Source organism: Magnolia sinica, chromosome 1 (assembly GCF_029962835.1).
Source record: "Magnolia sinica isolate HGM2019 chromosome 1, MsV1, whole genome shotgun sequence".
NCBI lineage: Eukaryota > Viridiplantae > Streptophyta > Magnoliopsida > Magnoliales > Magnoliaceae > Magnolia > Magnolia sinica.
This window is the reverse complement of record NC_080573.1, coordinates 1,400,654-1,419,037: the sequence shown is the minus strand read 5'-3', so window position 1 is coordinate 1,419,037 and position 18,384 is coordinate 1,400,654. Positions and strand designations below refer to the sequence as shown.

The window sequence follows — 18,384 nt, the reverse complement described above, 5'->3', positions numbered from 1 at the left end:
AATTGAATGATTATAAACATTCAATCAATTGTATGGAAAATGGAGAGTCAAAATTGATAGAGAAACAAATAGGTGAATTATTATTTTAAAACAACTAATAAATGAATCCGACTTTGTATTTTTTATTATTCAAAAATAAATGGCTTGTAAACAATAGATAGTTATAACAAATTGGCCTCATTCAAAGGATTAGAATTATTTTAAGAAGATTCGTACATCCCTAGCTCTGTAAGCCCTACCATGATGAATATGTTATGCGCACACCATCAGTTTGTTTCTCCGGTTCATTATGGGGCATGCACCGGAAGCATGTGGCAGAATCAAATGTCAAAAGGACCACACTACCTGAAACAATGGGAATAACAATGCCCACTGTTGAAACCTTCCTAAGGCCTACTACGAGAATCTCTCTCTCTCTCTCTCTCTCTCTCTCTGCCATTCAACCCCTATCATAAACGAGAATCTCTCTCTCTCTCTCTCTCTTCCTAAGGCCTACGACGAGAATCTCTCTCTCTCTCTCTCTCTGCCATTCAACCCCTATCATAGACGAGAATCTCTCTCTCTCTCTCTCTCTCTCTCTCTCTCTCTGCCATCCAACCCCTATCATAAGGTGACTTTTAACCTGGATGCAGGGAAAACAAAAATATTAGCTTGCTCCAAATCTTTTGTGGTCCTTAAGAAGTTTCCTACTGTTTCTTGTAGTGTGGTCTGCTTGAGCTTTGGATTTGTGCCATGTTTAGGCTTACACTCTAAAATGAGCTGTTAAAAATGAATGAACAGAGTGGATATAACACATATATCATGGTGGACTCAAAGAGCTTAGGGCTGTTGGGTTCCAGGCGAGATATGGCAGTCAGTAAACACACAAACCTGATACACCAGCAGATTTTATGGTTCACACGCGTTCACTTAGAAATTGGACACGCCATAGACATAATTCCAAACAAACCACAAGAACAGTGGGCCATGCTATACATGGGGCATAAAACGATTATTCATGCTGACCCGACATACCGTCTAGTGATTAGTAGACATCTAATCAACGTTAAGTCGTCCAAATTCCACAACTCCTAGTTATCAGTCTTCAAAACACATGCCCTTTACTAACACATTTCCTCACATGGACCAACTGGGTTTGTTTAAAAGATCAGGACTGGTTAATTGAGCCAGGCTCGTGTCAAGGTCATTGGTCTGTCGAGTTGGAATGGCTGGTCCAGGTCTGGCTAATAATAAATTGTAGGGTACAATTACTACATATCATATCTGTCTAGTTTTGGGCAGGTTAAGCTTATGTTCAGGCATTGTATTTCCAAGCAAAGCTAGAGCTAACTCTCATCTGATCACCATTTGGATGGTTGGAATGGTTAAGCCAACTAAAAGTGGGACCCATCACATCCTGATGAGCTAGTCTTATTCTGGAACATTGAGTGTTGTTTGCTGAGAGGCAGACTTCCATAATCCAGACTCTTAATCTGATGATCATGGATTTGGACTGTTACAACTCTAATTTATTTAATTACTGTCATCCTCTCATTGGTTATTCAGGTGGCTCGACTTTTGGAACATTGCTGGTAGGATGGGACCACAAATTGAAAGTCAGCTCGTGGGTCTACATGATTTGAAACCTTTGCAAAAACTGAAAATGAACAGCACGCATCCAGTGATCCGGGAGTAAAGAAGTCTGATCACCCTTAAGATTTTATGATTAAAATGGCTCTAACAATCAATGGTTTAGATTGCAAAAAGGATACGTTAGATGGACAAATGTATATTATCTCTCTTTTCTCCTTAGAATTCTCAAAAACATCAAAATGTTTTTTTACAAGAGATCCTTTTTCACTAATGGTTGCTCACAAGTGGGTCCCATGGGCCCAAGTCCAACTAGGTCTGAAATTTGCAGACTCGGATTGGATAAGGTTTTGAGCCAAGTCATTAGGAAACTCGATTCCAATAATGACCAGGCCCTAACTCAATTATGAGATTTTGACCTGCTCACTCAGCACTTGCTTATCAATAGATCTTTATAAAACTAAAATGTATCAGAGAGGGAATCAAACTTACAAAAAGATGAGCTGATGCTGATAAATAGCTATTTATTTTCTTATTTTATATTACTCATGGCACACATAGGTATTTTAAATAATGGAGATGATGACGTCCCTCTTCCATTCCCCAAAGCTTTTCAGTGGCACATGGGACCACCAATCATCAATCCAGATAGTCCATTTAATAGTAATATTGGGAGCAAACCAAGGTGAAAGATTCATAATGATCAGAAAATCCTCACCTGCTGAATGATAATAATTTGTTATAACCATTCATTTTTATAAGCCATAGGTCACATGTTTAGAATCATAAGACCAAAGTGCTGCTTAGGAATCATAATTAATACAAAGCGTGATCTCTCAAATATATAGATGTTCCGAGATGGTGATTGGACCTACTTTGTTTCTCCACTCAATCTTAGCTGTCCGTTTTCCATTATATTGATTGGATGTTTAGGATCACCAAAGTGGTACAATTTTTGTACAATGACTCTAGTTGGATGAATGAATGAATGAATGGTTCAAATTAAAGATGATTGGCAAGCTCATTTCCATGAAGCTGGGGACATTAGCAAAACTCTTCAAATATTCTCTTCCATCCTTTTATATTTTATTTCTATAATTAGTAAATATGCAACTGAGTGGGGCTGAGACTTAAACCCGATGCAGACGAATGAACATCAAGTCAAGTCAAATCGAATAAAGACCATTTGAAATTATGGGCCATTATTGGTACTATTGCCTGATGGGTAGTTAGGGAGTGGATTAGGTGTTAGCCCGGTAAGATGTTAGTGGATGTTTACCTGATTGTGGGGCTCTGTTGTATGATATCCTCACCGTTTGTCATATTTTCCATCTCATTTTAGGGCATGGTTCTAAAAATAACAAATGAAGCTGATCTATATCTCAAGTCGATCACATGGTAAAGATTGAATGCCCACTGTTATAAACTTGTTGGGGGTACAAAAGTTTTTTTTAGATCAAGCTAATATTTGTGTTTTCCCGTATGTGAGACCTTATCAATACGTTGGATGGCCGTTTAATCACTGTTGTTTCCTTTGGTGTGGCTCACTTGAGATTTGGATCAAATTCAATTTTGGGAGCATGTCTTAAAATGAGCTGTAAAAACTATTGCCGCTACACATGTAAAAAAACCTAAGTGATCTAAGCCACTCATCAAGTGTGCCCCACAGTGTGATTTGCTGGCCAAAAATCACACCCGTTGGCTCATCTGTTGGGCCACGTATACACAAAAGAAATGAACAGTTAAAACTGAGAAATTGTCCACATTGCCCATCAGATGAGGACACCCTCCTTTTGGCCTAGAGGATCTACATGGTGGGGCCCAGCAAAAATAATGGCTTGAAACTCTCACCTTGGCACATAAGTCCAGGGATACTCGGTCCAACTTCAGAAACATCGAATCTTACAACCACCTTTGAATGATGTTAAAGTGGATTGGATTAGGTTAACCCACCAAACCTCTTCTGCAAGGTTTGAAATCCAACCTACGACTATCTTGTAAATGGCACCAACACTACAGACCACATGATTGATGAACTTTGGTGGTGGATCCAGACCATCCAATTAGTGGACCACCTCGTTTGATGAACCATGGCTCAAAAATCATTGCTATTGGAAAGCTCACAACTTCATAATCATCAAGTGAAGCACTAATATTTGGACGGTCAGTCAATCACTAGGTATAAAACAGTGTTACACGGAAATGATGTATAACCTACGAATTCTTACAATCATCGACTCACTGCGACTTTGGGCTGCATTTTGTAAATAATTAAATAAACACAAAATCTAACATAATTGTATATATTAATTTTAAGAGTAGGCCCAACTACCAACCTAAAGTCATGGCTGTCACCGTAAGATTAGTCTATATCATCATCAATACGGAAGTTAGGCTATGTGTGACTTATCTTTTCTTCATTTCCCATCTCTCATTTCACTTGCTTTTACCCGTCCACTCGACATCAATCACAGTGTGTTTGGATGCACGACTTGACATCACTCATGGTGCGATTGGATGTACTGTCGAATTGAATTAGCAATTGTTAGTTAAGTCCAGTAAGATAGAAATTACCAATTTTTAGTTACCTTCGTTATTATATGTTGTTATTCAATTTAGACATGTAGCCACACATGTGATGAACTGCTCAAATTCAATCAAACATGCATGATTAGATTAGTGTTGGGCATATCTAGGTCGTACTCAACTCAAATTAATTGAATGTTTATGAGCCTATGCACTAAACTAGTCGGATTAAGACCAACCGTATGTAGATTGGTTTTATTGTTCAGCTATTAATTGTTACAATAATCAATCAATTTTTAAAAAGTGGTTAGTCCTTCAAAATAAGATATTTTTATCTTGGAATCAAAAACTTTTTTTTAAACAGTGATAGTGGACTAGGTTTCTTAGTATAGTAATAAGATTAGACAAAATAAAAAAATTAAGTTTGATCATTGATGTTATTAGCTAAAAAGAAAAAGTAAACTAAATAGAAAAAAAAAAAGGAAAAAAAAAAAAAGAATGATAAAATACCCACGATGGTTTATGTTAATAAAATGGTTGTGGAAAGTACTAAATAATCATGGTATAAAGTTAGTAACATATGACTGATTATGTGTAAAGTAAGAGCTCAATAATCGGGGTATCCAATTACATTGGTTGTAAATATTTACTCACTCCTAACGCTTATTGCAGTGGTGCGTTGTTCTAAAGACTCCAAATAATATTAAATCTAAGCTATTCTAAAGACTCTATACTTAATGCAGTATGGTTGAGCAGAAATAAAGTAACTAAATTTAAGAAATTAAAACTAAAAGTATATGCAGCATTGAACGGTAGAAATATTGATTGATTATGGTGACGACCCATAGCTTTTTATCTAGTGTTGCTTTTATAAATTTGAAGAGATCATGACTTTATGTATGATTAAACATTGCCCATTCAAATCTTCTTAAGTCTTCGGATAAGTATAGCTTATGGTATTAGGCCATATATGCCTAGTACAAGAGATCACATATACATTTTGTTAATTTGATCATGCATAAGAAGTTTTGTTAAAGTCTTTAGATAATTGGACTCTTATATAGAATACTTGTCAAAGTCCTTGTGTTGTTGAGTTCTTACATGTATATAAAGAATTTATTTTAAAAAAATTCTAATATTTAATGCTTGCTAGATATTTGATATGATATAACTTATTTTGTAGAAAATTACTTTTGATGAAACTTTAGCATTTTATTGCTTCTGTATGTATTTGTCTTCAGATCTTTTGTTAGAAGTTTATTAACACCACATATGATATGATTGTCATGTAGCATCTTCTGAATTGTTTGATTTAACCGTGCTCTGTTAGATGTAAACATCATCAATACTAAAAATTTGAGCTCCAAATGACAAATGGTATCTCTCAGGTAGGATATGGAAGGAATGTAATTGCATTTTGAGAGCTCTTCCTCATTTTGAATGCTCAAATTGCAATTACTATCTTTAAGCCCGTATCTGATACAAAACTTTGTGTTTATATGCAACAATGCATCTAAGCACATTTAAGTCACCTAAGTTCACTTTTTAAGTAATTCTATATGTGCACTTTCGTGAACTTATACGCACTTACATCATGTATGCTTAGATGCATGTATTAGATGCACCCATGAACATTTTGTGTGTTTTAAGACAAAGCTTTGTATTGGGTTATGCCATATGACCCCTCACCTAGAATGGACAATGCTGAAGAACCTCCAATGGATGATCCTATTCATCTGGCAATTGGTTTGCAAGTGAATGGCTAGAAATTACACAGGCAATACGGCACTGTAAAAAGTCCCCCTGATGAATGGCTGGGATATTTAATGTGGAAGATTTTGCGCATTGACGGGATGCGTTGGCGCGCACTCCATTTGTCGGATACAGGTATTTATACAACGAACAATTACTCATTGTATAGATGAATTGAATTCATCGTTGGCCCATGTATCCAGCCATGATTTCTAGGTGGAGGCAAGTTACCATATGGTCCCACATCCAACATCACCTGACCCTAAACCCTAAACCCTAAATCCTAAACTTTAAACCAGACCACCACTATAAATATGAACAATGCATCGTATGCTCTGATGTCAATGGTGGCATTAGAGTATCATGCAATTTCTCCAACGTATGGAGAAGCTTTGGTAGAAAAATTTAAAATAAATAGTACTCCTGTCATTTCAAGCAGTGTCACATTCACCTTCACCTCGTCAACTCCATGCAACCTTCTTCCATGATAAACCAAACCCACTTGAACCATTTGCTGTGTTGGTTGGCTAATCTCTACCACAGATGGCCCATCAATTTCATATCATGACATGTGAAGTTGCATGATTGCAGCAAGGACTACGACATCACAATTTGATTTTGACACCTTACCATACTCCATTACAAGTTGTACTAAAGCACATTGCAATGTTGCATTTTGGATCAGTGCCTTAAGCTATATGAGGAAGTTACCACATTGCATTTGGCTTTGTAACATTAAGATACATTTGTCAATTTGAGCTGGTTTGGCAGAATTTCTCTATCCTACTCAATGCAAGATAAGACTTTCCATACTTGTGCAAACAACAATCTTTTTTCGAAATAAAATTCAGCCAACAAGCTTCTTTGAGCTGTTGTGCCTGACGATATGTATGCCTGGATTTTACTATCAGTACCAAACTTTGGTCACTGAAGATTTGGGACGAGTCCTATCGATGCGGGCACATGCACATCATCTAAATGATTGTGCAGACACTAATAATTTACATGTCGGCGTTGGGTTTCTTTAGAAGTCCAAGTTTTTTTTTTTTTTTTGAGGGGTTCACCAGACCAATGAAGTAGCTTTAGCGCTGCTGTAGTGGGCCATCTCCCACAACAAATTAATTCAATATCATGTGACCATGTATCGGATATTTAATTGATTAGAACATACACTACACTTGTAACTTAGCTAAAAGGTCAAGAAAGGTATTTAGAAGCCCATGTAAGCCCATAATATGATTGATGTTAATAAGTGCTGATTGATCACATGGGCTATGAAATTTGATTGATTCGATTGGAAATCATATAAAATGAACACAAAGAAATCCACAAGACAATGCAGAGTGGACAAAGCTCCTAGCCCTTTGAGATAGTATTTAGATTTCTATAAGTTTGGATCCAAACACTATCTAATACAATCATAATTAGCCATGTATTGGAATGGATGTGAATTCAAAACTGATGTTTCTCAGAGCAATTTCATACAACCCCAACGGTTATTGTAAGTTTGAATTTGGCTCACGTGCATTCCAAATGGAACTGTCCTCATGTATGATCTCATCATGTGTGAAACATAGACCACTCATCATGTGTGAAACATAGACCAATGATCTAATGATCATGACCATCTAATTCATTGTTGATCTCATCATAGATGAAACATGGACCTTTCATTTTTTGGGTTAGCTTGTTAGTACACACCCATGTCAGTATACACACTCCATGTTAGGCACCCCCACTAGGACTCGATACCAAGACCTCAAGTGTTGAAACGAGGTATCTCCACTCAGTCCGCCAGTTGAGCTATGGATCTGGGCGTATGAAACATGGACCTACATCGATGGTCGACCATCTAATTCATCGGAACATGAAGACATGGCAGGGACTTCTAATGAGGTTATAATTTATATCAATACTACTTTCAACCAAGCTTAATTGTAAATTATGATCCCTCCCATACTCATCATCTAATTAATGGAATGAATATGAATGGACATTAAAGAGATAAGGGTTTTGAGAGGGCCCACATTTGGACAGTTGTGGAATAGCATGCATGTGTGCCACACATGTGTGGAAGACCAAGGTGGTTGTCAAGATACTATGATGGGTGGTGGACTTGGTGGGGACTTTTTGGGTGGCCCAAAATCCAAGTTTGATTTTTGAAGTAAGATATATAAAATAAAGAAAAGTATTCATGGAAACGGTAAAAAAATTGTACGGTTTTTCAAAAACCTCGTCTGCTTCCCCAGAGAGGATTTTTTCCCATACATGAATGCAAGAGAGAGAGGGACTGCGATTAGAAAATTTCATATGTCAGTGTCATGCAACTAGGCTTTTTGCAGCTGGGAACGCATTTCGTGCCACGGGAGGCACCGTATTTATGGTGCAACCATATCATTCGGAAATATGTGGCATGTATTAGATGAGATCTAAACCGTCGATTTGGTATTTTCAAAATTGAATGGGCCATGAGGAAAATTTCTAATGCTTGGACGGTTTTGGAACTTTACTTAGTGGCATACAAATTGATATTAAAAGAGAAAAATATGCAACGGTTCATGTGAAGTGATAAAATGTGTAGTTTATTGGATGGTTAGGATCGTTCAGGCAGAGAAATATTTGTTTTGATAGAATAAATGACTGATCCTAGTGGATGGGTGGTTCGGATCATTACACACGTGTCATACGTGTGTGGTATATAATCTGCATGCACGAAAATGCGATGCCTCCGGAGGCAGATGATCAGCCCCCTTTGCAGCTGCCACCACACGCCTTTGTGGCATCACAAAAGTCGGTACCGTTTTGTCCAGCTCAGACCCATTCAAAACAGATGGAGAGAGGCCACTCGTGCGAGGATTAGTTGAAGAGGTGCTTCACAACACACGTACCCACTCTTCACGCGTGTGAATGATCTAAACGGTACAATAATCAAGAAGGTTACGGTTCCCCATTTGGTGGGCCGCATGTGTACGTCGATAAAACATCAGTCCATCTTTCTCATACCCTGTCGCCAGCGTCGTGAATGGAATGGTCTAGCTTTTGGGAAAGGCTATCATCAATGTGGGCCCCAACTGATGATTGGTCTGGATCGGCATACGTTTGAATCGACCTTTCGATCTATCTTCGCGCGAATCGTCAAAGTACGTAAGTTTCAAAAAGCAGGCCCTTCATGTTATTTTCTGAGGCAGATGATACAGGAGCCGGAAGAAGTCCAATATGAATAGTCATCTCTTTATAGAACATGTGGGACGTGACGTGTAAATCAGGTCAGCCGATGTGTAGACCCTACAATGGATGGTTGATTTCTCAAAAAATCACACTAATCAGACAATCCTATCCCTTTATCCGTTGCTATTAAATTGACGGTCCAAACTAAACCAATTGACAGTCAAACATGCAGTAATATAAGCTGTAGAAAACATAAAAGGATAGGATTGTATCATTGGTTTTATTTTAAAGCGTTCCATTCTTTTGCCAGTAGATGGTGGGACCCAATCGTCACATCACCCTGCCACGTGTCATGTGAAGAGACGGCGCTACCAGATTCCGGTTCTTCCGGTTCTACCGTATCATCGCTCTATTTTTTGGACGCAGAGCAGAGTTATTTGATACGCTGGCAGAGTGTGAGGAGACATATGTATGATAATCCAAACCGTCCAAATAAAGAGCCATAGTATTGGACGATCCTAACCTTGGACTATTAGTCCAGAAATGATATTTGGGCTAGGACCCATCTTTGGTGGGCCCATGATTTGGATGGTCAGGATTGGGTGTACTTGAGCAAGAACGCTTCGAATATCAACAGGGCGTGCGATTTTTGCAAGATGGAAGCTGCTCATCGGATGGAAAGATGTTTGTAGGGGTATTTTATAAATAATAAAGGTGGCCGTCTGATCATGACGTGGGCATGGTTCTAAAAGTAATGGACGGTCAGTAGTTGAAACTCAGGTTACAGGCGTGGACAGCCTAATGATCTGATCATCCCTATTTTCTGACGAAAGGGAGTCTAATCCAGTGCGATGCGGCTGATGTGTTGCTTGGATGATGGACACGTGTCCAAGTTGCCACGTGTGAGAGGGGAGTGCCAAAAAGGAAGTGTACTCGCCAGGGAGATCTCAAAACGCATTCCCGTATCGCTATGCCTTTTCTACGTTTTCTCCACCAGATTTCTCGGAGGTGGAGCGTTCGGTGAGGATTCTTTGATGGGTTTTTGTGGGTTTTCTCTGTAATGCAGGGAGAGCGAGAGAGGAAGAGATTGGAGTTGAAATGATGGATTTTCTGGTTTTGAAGGAGACCCAGTTCTGATATCTGTCTTTTCAACGTTTTCTCCATTTGATTCCGCGGCGAGGGGGAAGAGTCAGAGATGGCGGTTTGGTTGAGGTTTCTTTGACGGGGTTTTTTTCCCTTTGAGAGAGAAAGAGAGGGTGGTAAAACCGTAAAAGCTGGTGCTTTTTATTCTTTTGAAGGAAACCCAGTTCGGTATTTTTGTCCTTTCACGTTTTCTCATAGAGAGAGAGAGAGAGAGAGAGAGTGCTTGATGGATTTTTGTGCATTGCTCTGAGAGAGAGAGAGAGAGAGAGAGAGAGAGAGAGACGTTGAAAAGAAAATTTGATGGTGTTTTATTTAATGTTTTATTATTAGCGAAGGGTAGATGCATTTAATAAGGGAAGCTTTCAAAGGGAAACCCAGTTGTCTATTTTTAATCCCTTCCACGTTTCCTCTACCAGATTTATAGGAGAGAGACTCGGAGGAGTCTATTTCATGAAGTTTTCTTTGATTTGCTTTTGTGGGTTTCTCTCTCTGTAAGCCCTTTTGAGATTTCTTGGCTTTTCTTTTTTATTTTTGCCTTTTTGGGTTGAGAAAGAGATGGAGAGTGATGGTGAAAAGGATGGTGTTTTTATTTTTCATGATGAGGATTTGAGTGAGATTAGTGGGTTGAAGAGAGGAGGAGATTTCATTGAAGTGATGTGTGGCTGCACTAGCCAGAGGTATGGAGATGCTGTTGGGAGGCTTAAGGTTTTAGCTGGTGGGGATCTTGAGATCAGCTGTGAATGCACTCCTGGATGTCAGGAAGGTTAGTTTCATCTGTTTCCTGACTTGGGTTTTTGTTTTCTGGTCCCTTTGTCCTTGTTATTCAGAGCTTTTGGATTGATGGGTCTTGATCTTTATGCATGTTTGATGCTCTTTTATTTTAGTAGTAATATTGGAGTCGCTCTTTTTATATCCTTAGTTGGGATTTCTAGAACTCTGCATGGTGCTGCTACTTTCTCTTTCTTATATGTCAGATGGTTCTTTTCTTTCTCTGGTTTTCATATGGTGCATGCAATGCATGTTAAGGGACATGGTGTTTTGCCTTTGAGAGAATCTTAAGGATATGGTGGATCATATGCATACTCATATCAACTTAACACATGGTGTGCGTGTGCATCGATGAAGACAGTCTGCATTGTGGGGTTGCTGCGGTCATGCTGTATGGCCTAAGAATTATACAGATCAGATGATCCTATGTTTGACTGTTCTCCATCAAATGGATGATTGGAGAAATGATCATCAGGAAGAACTGAATGGTTAGGAATTAGGACTGTCCAGCTAGTATGATAATTGGACCATGTCCCCTCCACAATGTGGTTTGTGATTTTGATGATCTGGATTGATGTACGTGTTTGCTAAATGCATGATGTTTGCTTGTGTATGAACTATGAAGGAGTATGTTGCCTTTCCTCATTGTGTATCTGGGTAATGATGCCTTCTTTTAAACCTGTTGAAGGTGGCATGTTTTTTCTTTTTCTTTTTTGTAGTCTGGGTATGGTGGAATGTAAACCATCAACATAACATAGACTTGTAACCCCCTAGACTCAATCTCGTTTCAAGAGATGTAGCTTTCATGAAGCTGTCATAGTAACTTGTAGACTCATATAAGATGATTGCAAGGCATTGGTTTAATGTAGTGAAACCTTCTACAATTATGCATGAGGGGTTGCCAAGAGGTGTTTCTCTTCTTTCTGTATCTGTACTTTCTGCGTGTATGTTATCTGTTTTCTTTATATTGTATAGTAATCTCCTCAGGCTGATTAAAACTTGATTCTATGGCTTTTTTAGATTTCATCTTTAGACTATAGTTGTTCATTTCAACAGTCTTACTGATATGCCTGGGCAGGCAGGCTCATTCATCTTTTTTGGTTTAGGCTGTTTGGTTGAATTGTCTAGACTCAGGCAAAGATGGTTTTGTGACTCATGCCTGAGCAGGTAGCTCATCGTTTTTTCTTTCTTTCTTTTTGGTTTAGGCTGTTTGGTTGAATTGTCTTAACTCAGGCAAAGATGGTTTTGTGACTTATGCCTGCTTTACCTATTTGTGTTCGCATTGTGCAAATTTTAAGATTTACACAAGGTGGGTTTTATTTTGCCCAGCAGCAATCGTAATGCTCGTTCCCAATAATTTTATTTACCATGAGGACATTAATACATGGTAATGAGGATGCTAGATAAAAGATCCTGGAAGCAACCACGGTGACTAGACGACTCTTACTATTCGAAGCATAATGCATAGACTTATAATTAGAAATGATTCCATGAGACTAATCCGATTAGAAAATATTGATGCTGGGATCAAGTCTAGTCCCACTAGGAAAAATGAGATCTTTAATTTTTATGTGGCTTATTTCTGTGGGCTGGTCTGTGATCCAAACCATTCATTCAATCATGGCTGCTGTCATGGATTAGAAATAGCCCAAACTTGCTCTGGTCAGATGATCACTAGCCCAAACATGCTCTGGTAGGATGATCACTAGCCCAAACATGCTCTGGTGGGATGATCTCTGCCTATTTTCTTTCCATTTGCAGGTCGCCTGTCAGAAAAGATCATCCATCCAAACATTGTGATTTTCTGGCTATGGATCCTCCACACGGGGTCACTATCTGTATGAATTGTCTAGACTGCATGCAGTGTGTTGAAATGCACTGATCAGGACAGGTCTCGTTTATTTAATGATACTAATAGAGTTTCCCTGTAAATTTTAGCAGTAGGAATTGCAACAAGGTATTGGAAATGTTAGAACCACTCTGTACTTCTAGTGCATGAATAAAGATCGCATCAAAAGGAATGATCCATAGAAAAACTGTATTTAATTCAGACACAGATTGATGTGGGATGTCCCACGAACATCAATGTTATGTGACTTGAATACAGTCGCACTTTCAAACACGGGCACAAGTTGTTGTAGAAATTTCAGAAGACTGGACAGTTGCTGACATGTACATATAGCTATGCGATACTTGAGTAGTTAGAAACATATGCCACTGTAGTAAATTTAAGTTCATTGAGGCATGGACATATCTTTACCAGTAGAGAGATATATTTGAACTGAATACATCTTACCAAAGATTAAGAAAAAACATTTCTTACTAACAGCTGTGTGAACTGTTGTCAGACACATGTAATTGACATGGTTGTTTTTAAGACCTGGTTATATAGGTGTGTAGTAAGGCAATTTGAATGCATCTAATATAAATATTGTTTCACACATGAAACTATTGCTTATCTTTTGGATGCATGCAACTGCAATACCCTGACTGCCCTCATTTTATTTATTTTTTCCTTATAAAGATTCCATAGTTTCTAGTGTGCGTATTTATTTCATTTATTGTTCATGAATTCATCGATATGCTTATTGCTCTGATTGTGTATTAACTGCTTGATGGCATCCATTTCTGATTTATGATTGGTGATCTGATGTCTAGAGAAGTTGAGCCCATCTGCTTTTGAGAAGCATTCTGGAAGGGAGGGCACCAGAAAATGGAAATACAATGTCTGGGTCATTGTTAAAGGAGAGAAGGTTCCGCTGTCAAAGACAGTGCTTCTTAAATACTACAATCAAGCACAAAAAAATGGTAATGGGTCCCATAAAGGCCATAACGGACGGCCTTATCATCGGGATGAGTTTATTCGCTGTACGAAGTGTAACAAAGAGCGCAGGTTTCGACTGCGAACCAAAGAAGAATGCCGGGTTTACCATGATGCTTTGGCAGATCATAAATGGAAGTGTGCTAATGTGGCACATGACAAGTAATTTCTTTCCCCCCTAGTGCAACTGCCTGAATCAATATTTTTGACATATTTTCTATGATTTGAGTATGGAATTTTTGGAATTGCATGGAAAATATTTTGGGTTATTAATTCCATCATGACCATCTTATTGTATTTCATGTTGAAATCGCTACAACTAAAAGCACGTACTTTCATGTTTGTGATATAATTAAATGGGTATTGACTCACAATTTTTATCAAATCAATCGATTTAAAAGAAAATATTGTTTTGTTGGCAACATTCTCAATTTCCCTATGTGCCTGAAGTGCTCCTTTAATCTGCATCAATAATATGTTGCATTTTGATAGACATGCTGGACTGCTTATTCTTGAAATATCACATGAAAATTTGGTATCTACATTTTTCTCATAAGAGTAAAGACCTTAATTACTAGAAATTGTCTTTAGTATAAGTAGTCTGTTTCATTTTTTGTTGATGATGATTTGTTCTCCTTGATTACAATGAGGGGCATGTGCACCCCAAAACTGGGACTGTGCCCTTGAACAGCCAACATGGGTGCTAAACTTGAGCTTCAAAAGGTGCTTACTGCCCATCCAATGAGGGGCATGTGCACCCCAAAACTGGGACTGTGCCCTTGAACAGCCAACATGGGTGCTAAACTTGAGCTTCAAAAGGTGCTTACTGCCCATCCATATTAAACTCGGGTTCAAGGGAAGAGGAGAAACACACTATACTTTGATCACAGTTGTATTCCCATGTTAATAAGGGTGGCAAGGGAAGAGGAGAAACACACTACACTTTGACCATAGCCATACACCCATGTTAATAAGTGGTGTAAATGGATGCTGAGAGAGAGGTATGTGGTACGCTACTTCATGTGGGTCTCTCCAACACATAATGCGAAGTGTGCAATATTATATACATACTGATATTGCAATTTCTATGTATTATTATTGTAGATCCTGGTTATTGGTGTCATGTTGTGCCCACCTATTAGTATTACTGCATAAATCAAATAATAAATTACATGACAGCTTAATCAACGATAAGAGTAAAGAATCATAACGTAGGATCTGTGAAGATAGCCATCCAGATAGCAAATGGACCATCATCAGGATCTTCTGTTTCGGAGCAGGTGTAGGGGGATTGATGATCTAGGTAACACTGAAAACAACCCTCCTCCCTGTCCCTTTGGCAATTGAAATAGCACTGAGGAACCATTTTAAATGCTACCATAGCCAGGCCAGTCCTGTTGGCACATCGAGTAGCCACCGAGGAACCATTTTAAACACTACCATGCCCATTCTGGTTGTTCGTATTCCAAGGACTGGTACCAAATGCTATTGAAATGCAATTTAAATGGGACTATGAAGTGTTTTGATGGGGTACATCGCTATGCCATAGTTACTATGGCACTGTTTTAAGGCTACCATAGTTTTGGGGACAGCTATGAAATGCTAGTGTGTGCAACTGAAATGCAGAAAGAGCTTTTCCTTTGATTACTTCGTTCTATACCTGTATCTTTTATTGTTAAGTTTCGTCATTCGTCATAAAATCAGGAAAGCTTTTCATACAGATGCTAGTAGAACTCAAATAAGGATATGTTTGCAAGTATGTGATCCCTGAGCAGCAAAGGAGGAAATTGATCACTATTCAATTGGGTTTCAGTTTTTCCAGCTGCAAACAGTTAGCAGGTTGAAAACTGAGTGACCCCGCTGGTGTTGGAGGAAATTGATCACTGCTTAATTGGGTTTAACTTTTTCCACTTCTCCAAACAGTAAGCAAGTCCAAAGCTGAGTGATCCCACTGGTGTTCTACTGAATGTCAATTTGTGGTACCATCAAATGCACCACAGAACTTGGACACTGCCCCGTGATGAAGGAAAAAACATGCATAGATACAGAACATAATGTACAGTTTTCTACTACACTTGGTAAGGGAGAGAAAAATGCATGCAAAATTCAAGCTGAAAAGATTGTAGATCCATTTCATCAGCATACCTTCTGTTGTGAGTCCTTACATGAGATGGGTAGCTGTAATATTGTGGCTATAGTTATTAAACTGGCTGGGAAGTGGGAACATTTGAAGGGAGTGGATGGTTCTTGAAGTAACTAATGCTACTTCACATAAGCGCTTCTTGGCTCTTTTATTTGTTCTAATAAAGTTATGCAAATTTCAGAGAATCATCTCTTTCAATGTGGTAATTAAGGGTGCACATCGAACCGGTAGAACCGTGGAACCGGACCGGAACCGACCAAACGGTCCAGTTTGGTCTGGTTCTATAGTGCACCGGTTCCGGTTCCAAAAATCAAAGAACCGATTACATCAGTTCGGTTCTCGGTTTGGTTCTCGGTTTGGGGGTATGTAGAACCGAACCAAACCATGAACTGATCCGTAGAACCGAACAGTGGATCCGAACCGTAGAACTGAACCGGGGAACCGAACCAAGAACCCTTTCATTGTTTCCATATTTGTTTGACTCATGATTTATGGTTTATAATGCACCATTTGATTGTTTCCATAAATGTATTTTAGTGCACCTTATACAATATCTAAACCATTCATCAAATGAATCACAACACAAATGGACATGGGCTAGACTATAAAATAAAACATGCAATTGAGCTGGATTATAAAAAGCCCAGAACAGTGGAACCGATCTGGAACCGAACCGTTTTTAATGGTCCTGTTCCGGTTCTGAATATCCTAGTACTGTTGGGAACGGTTCAGTTCCGGTTTCACCCTAGAACCGGACCGAACCGACCTGTGTGCACCCCTAGTGGTAATCCCTGCCTGTTATAAGATAATCTGTTGTTGACTTCTAAACAGTGTTTCTCGGCAACTCTTATCTCTTTCTCCATTTTTGGTTTCTGTACTGCAACCTTATCTTTTTATTGGGAGTTGAGCCTGGGTCTTCCTTCCAAAGAGGGCTTTGGAAACAAACTTGAACCTGAAGAATATTTGTTCTACTTTAGAATCTGATATGATGGGCTCACTCATAACCATGTCTCAAAGTTGCACCTATGTTTTTATCCAAGCTGTGAATTAGGTGGGGCCCCACATCTACGTCAATTGGATCATTGGTGATGCTTTTATCTGCTAGTCTGTTGGTTTTGTACTTCTGTGGCCCGCAAACCTGATTTAGCATGTGTAATATGTGTTTTCTAAGTTCAAACTGCAAATCCTTATACTTAACTGTGAAGATTGTGCTTGGCTGCTGTTCCCATGTACCAGAGCTAGTTGCGATGATGAAGAGGAACGGGCGAGCCGTAAAGTGTACAGAGGATGCTCTCGTTCTCCGTCCTGCAAAGGGTGCACTTCATGCGTCTGTTTCGGGTGCGATATCTGCCGGTTTTCAGATTGCAGCTGCCAGACCTGCGTCGACTTCACAATGAATTCTAATGCTTAGTCACCTCTCTACAAGGTAAAGGAAAAAAAGAATGTGGGTATTTCCCAATTTTGCACTGTTTGGAGGTCCCGTCGATTAAATGAAAGCTTCAACCATTTCATTCCCATGAAAACTCGGATTCCCAGGCTCTGAGTGGCAGTTTTGTTGTTCTCAGTGACTGGTTCTGGAACCGTTGGAAACGTGGTAATGATGATTTTTCTTCATTGATGATTCATTGCATGTGTTCATTTGACAGATACTTGTTTCTCACGACGTGGGATTCTCATGCACATAGCTCATCGGTAGTTGTATATTTTTTTGATGCACTGAATTTCATGCACATGGGGCCCATGGCTTAATGATCCAAACCATTGATCTAATGGGCATCACCCCCAAAACATTACATATGGCGATCTACAATAGGCGGGAAAGAGCAGAAAAGAAACAGCAGCAGTCATTCAATTGGGAAATGGATTAGTCAGGATCAAATCTGGTCAGCTTCTTGGGGTGACACCCTTCCAAATTGACAGTTTGGATAATCAAACCATGAGGGTCCCACAAGCCCAAATTCCCGATTTTCAGGCGCAGAACAAGTATATGTAGCCTATGTCACTGGTACATGTGGGTTAGTTTTCTGGATCCCCACACGGACCAGAATCCTCTACAACCTGCTTTACACTGCACAGCATGTAAAACAACTCAGCTCTGTGGTGCCTACCTGTTGTATTCCATCAGTTTCTGTGGTGCCTACCTGTTGTATTCCATCAGTTTCTATGGAGAAGAATCTGTTCGATCTACAACTCACACCTCGTGAACTTTTAGGAGCAATTTTAGCTTGTTACAATTGGTGTGGCCCATGGGAGTTTTCTGTCTGGCTGATATTTTTGTTTGTACTGTTCAAAAAAGAGAGATGAACATAGTCGATTTTACATATACAACATGATGGGTTTGACAGCTTGGGTGTTTTACATCCTACGTCAAACAGGGGTTGCAGCGGTTTCTGATCCGTCATGGGCCGAAATCGCTGACATACAACGAACAATCTTTAAGTTTTAAGAAAAGAATATTGTTGGGGACTTTGTTATTGTATGGATAAGAGTACAG

The 18,384-nt window shown here is 39.1% G+C and overlaps 1 protein-coding gene across 1 annotated transcript; it reads left to right on the top strand.

The window, feature by feature from the left end:
* Positions 1–9,962: 9,962 nt before the first annotated feature.
* LOC131233041 (protein ULTRAPETALA 1-like) lies at positions 9,963–17,515 on the top strand. The gene is made up of 3 exons (XM_058229650.1): positions 9,963–10,921; positions 13,585–13,909; positions 17,127–17,515. Exons 1-3 carry the CDS (start codon positions 10,714–10,716, stop codon positions 17,299–17,301), a joined length of 708 nt encoding a protein of 235 aa, XP_058085633.1. The 5' UTR covers positions 9,963–10,713; the 3' UTR covers positions 17,302–17,515.
* The last annotated feature ends 869 nt before the right edge of the window (positions 17,516–18,384 follow it).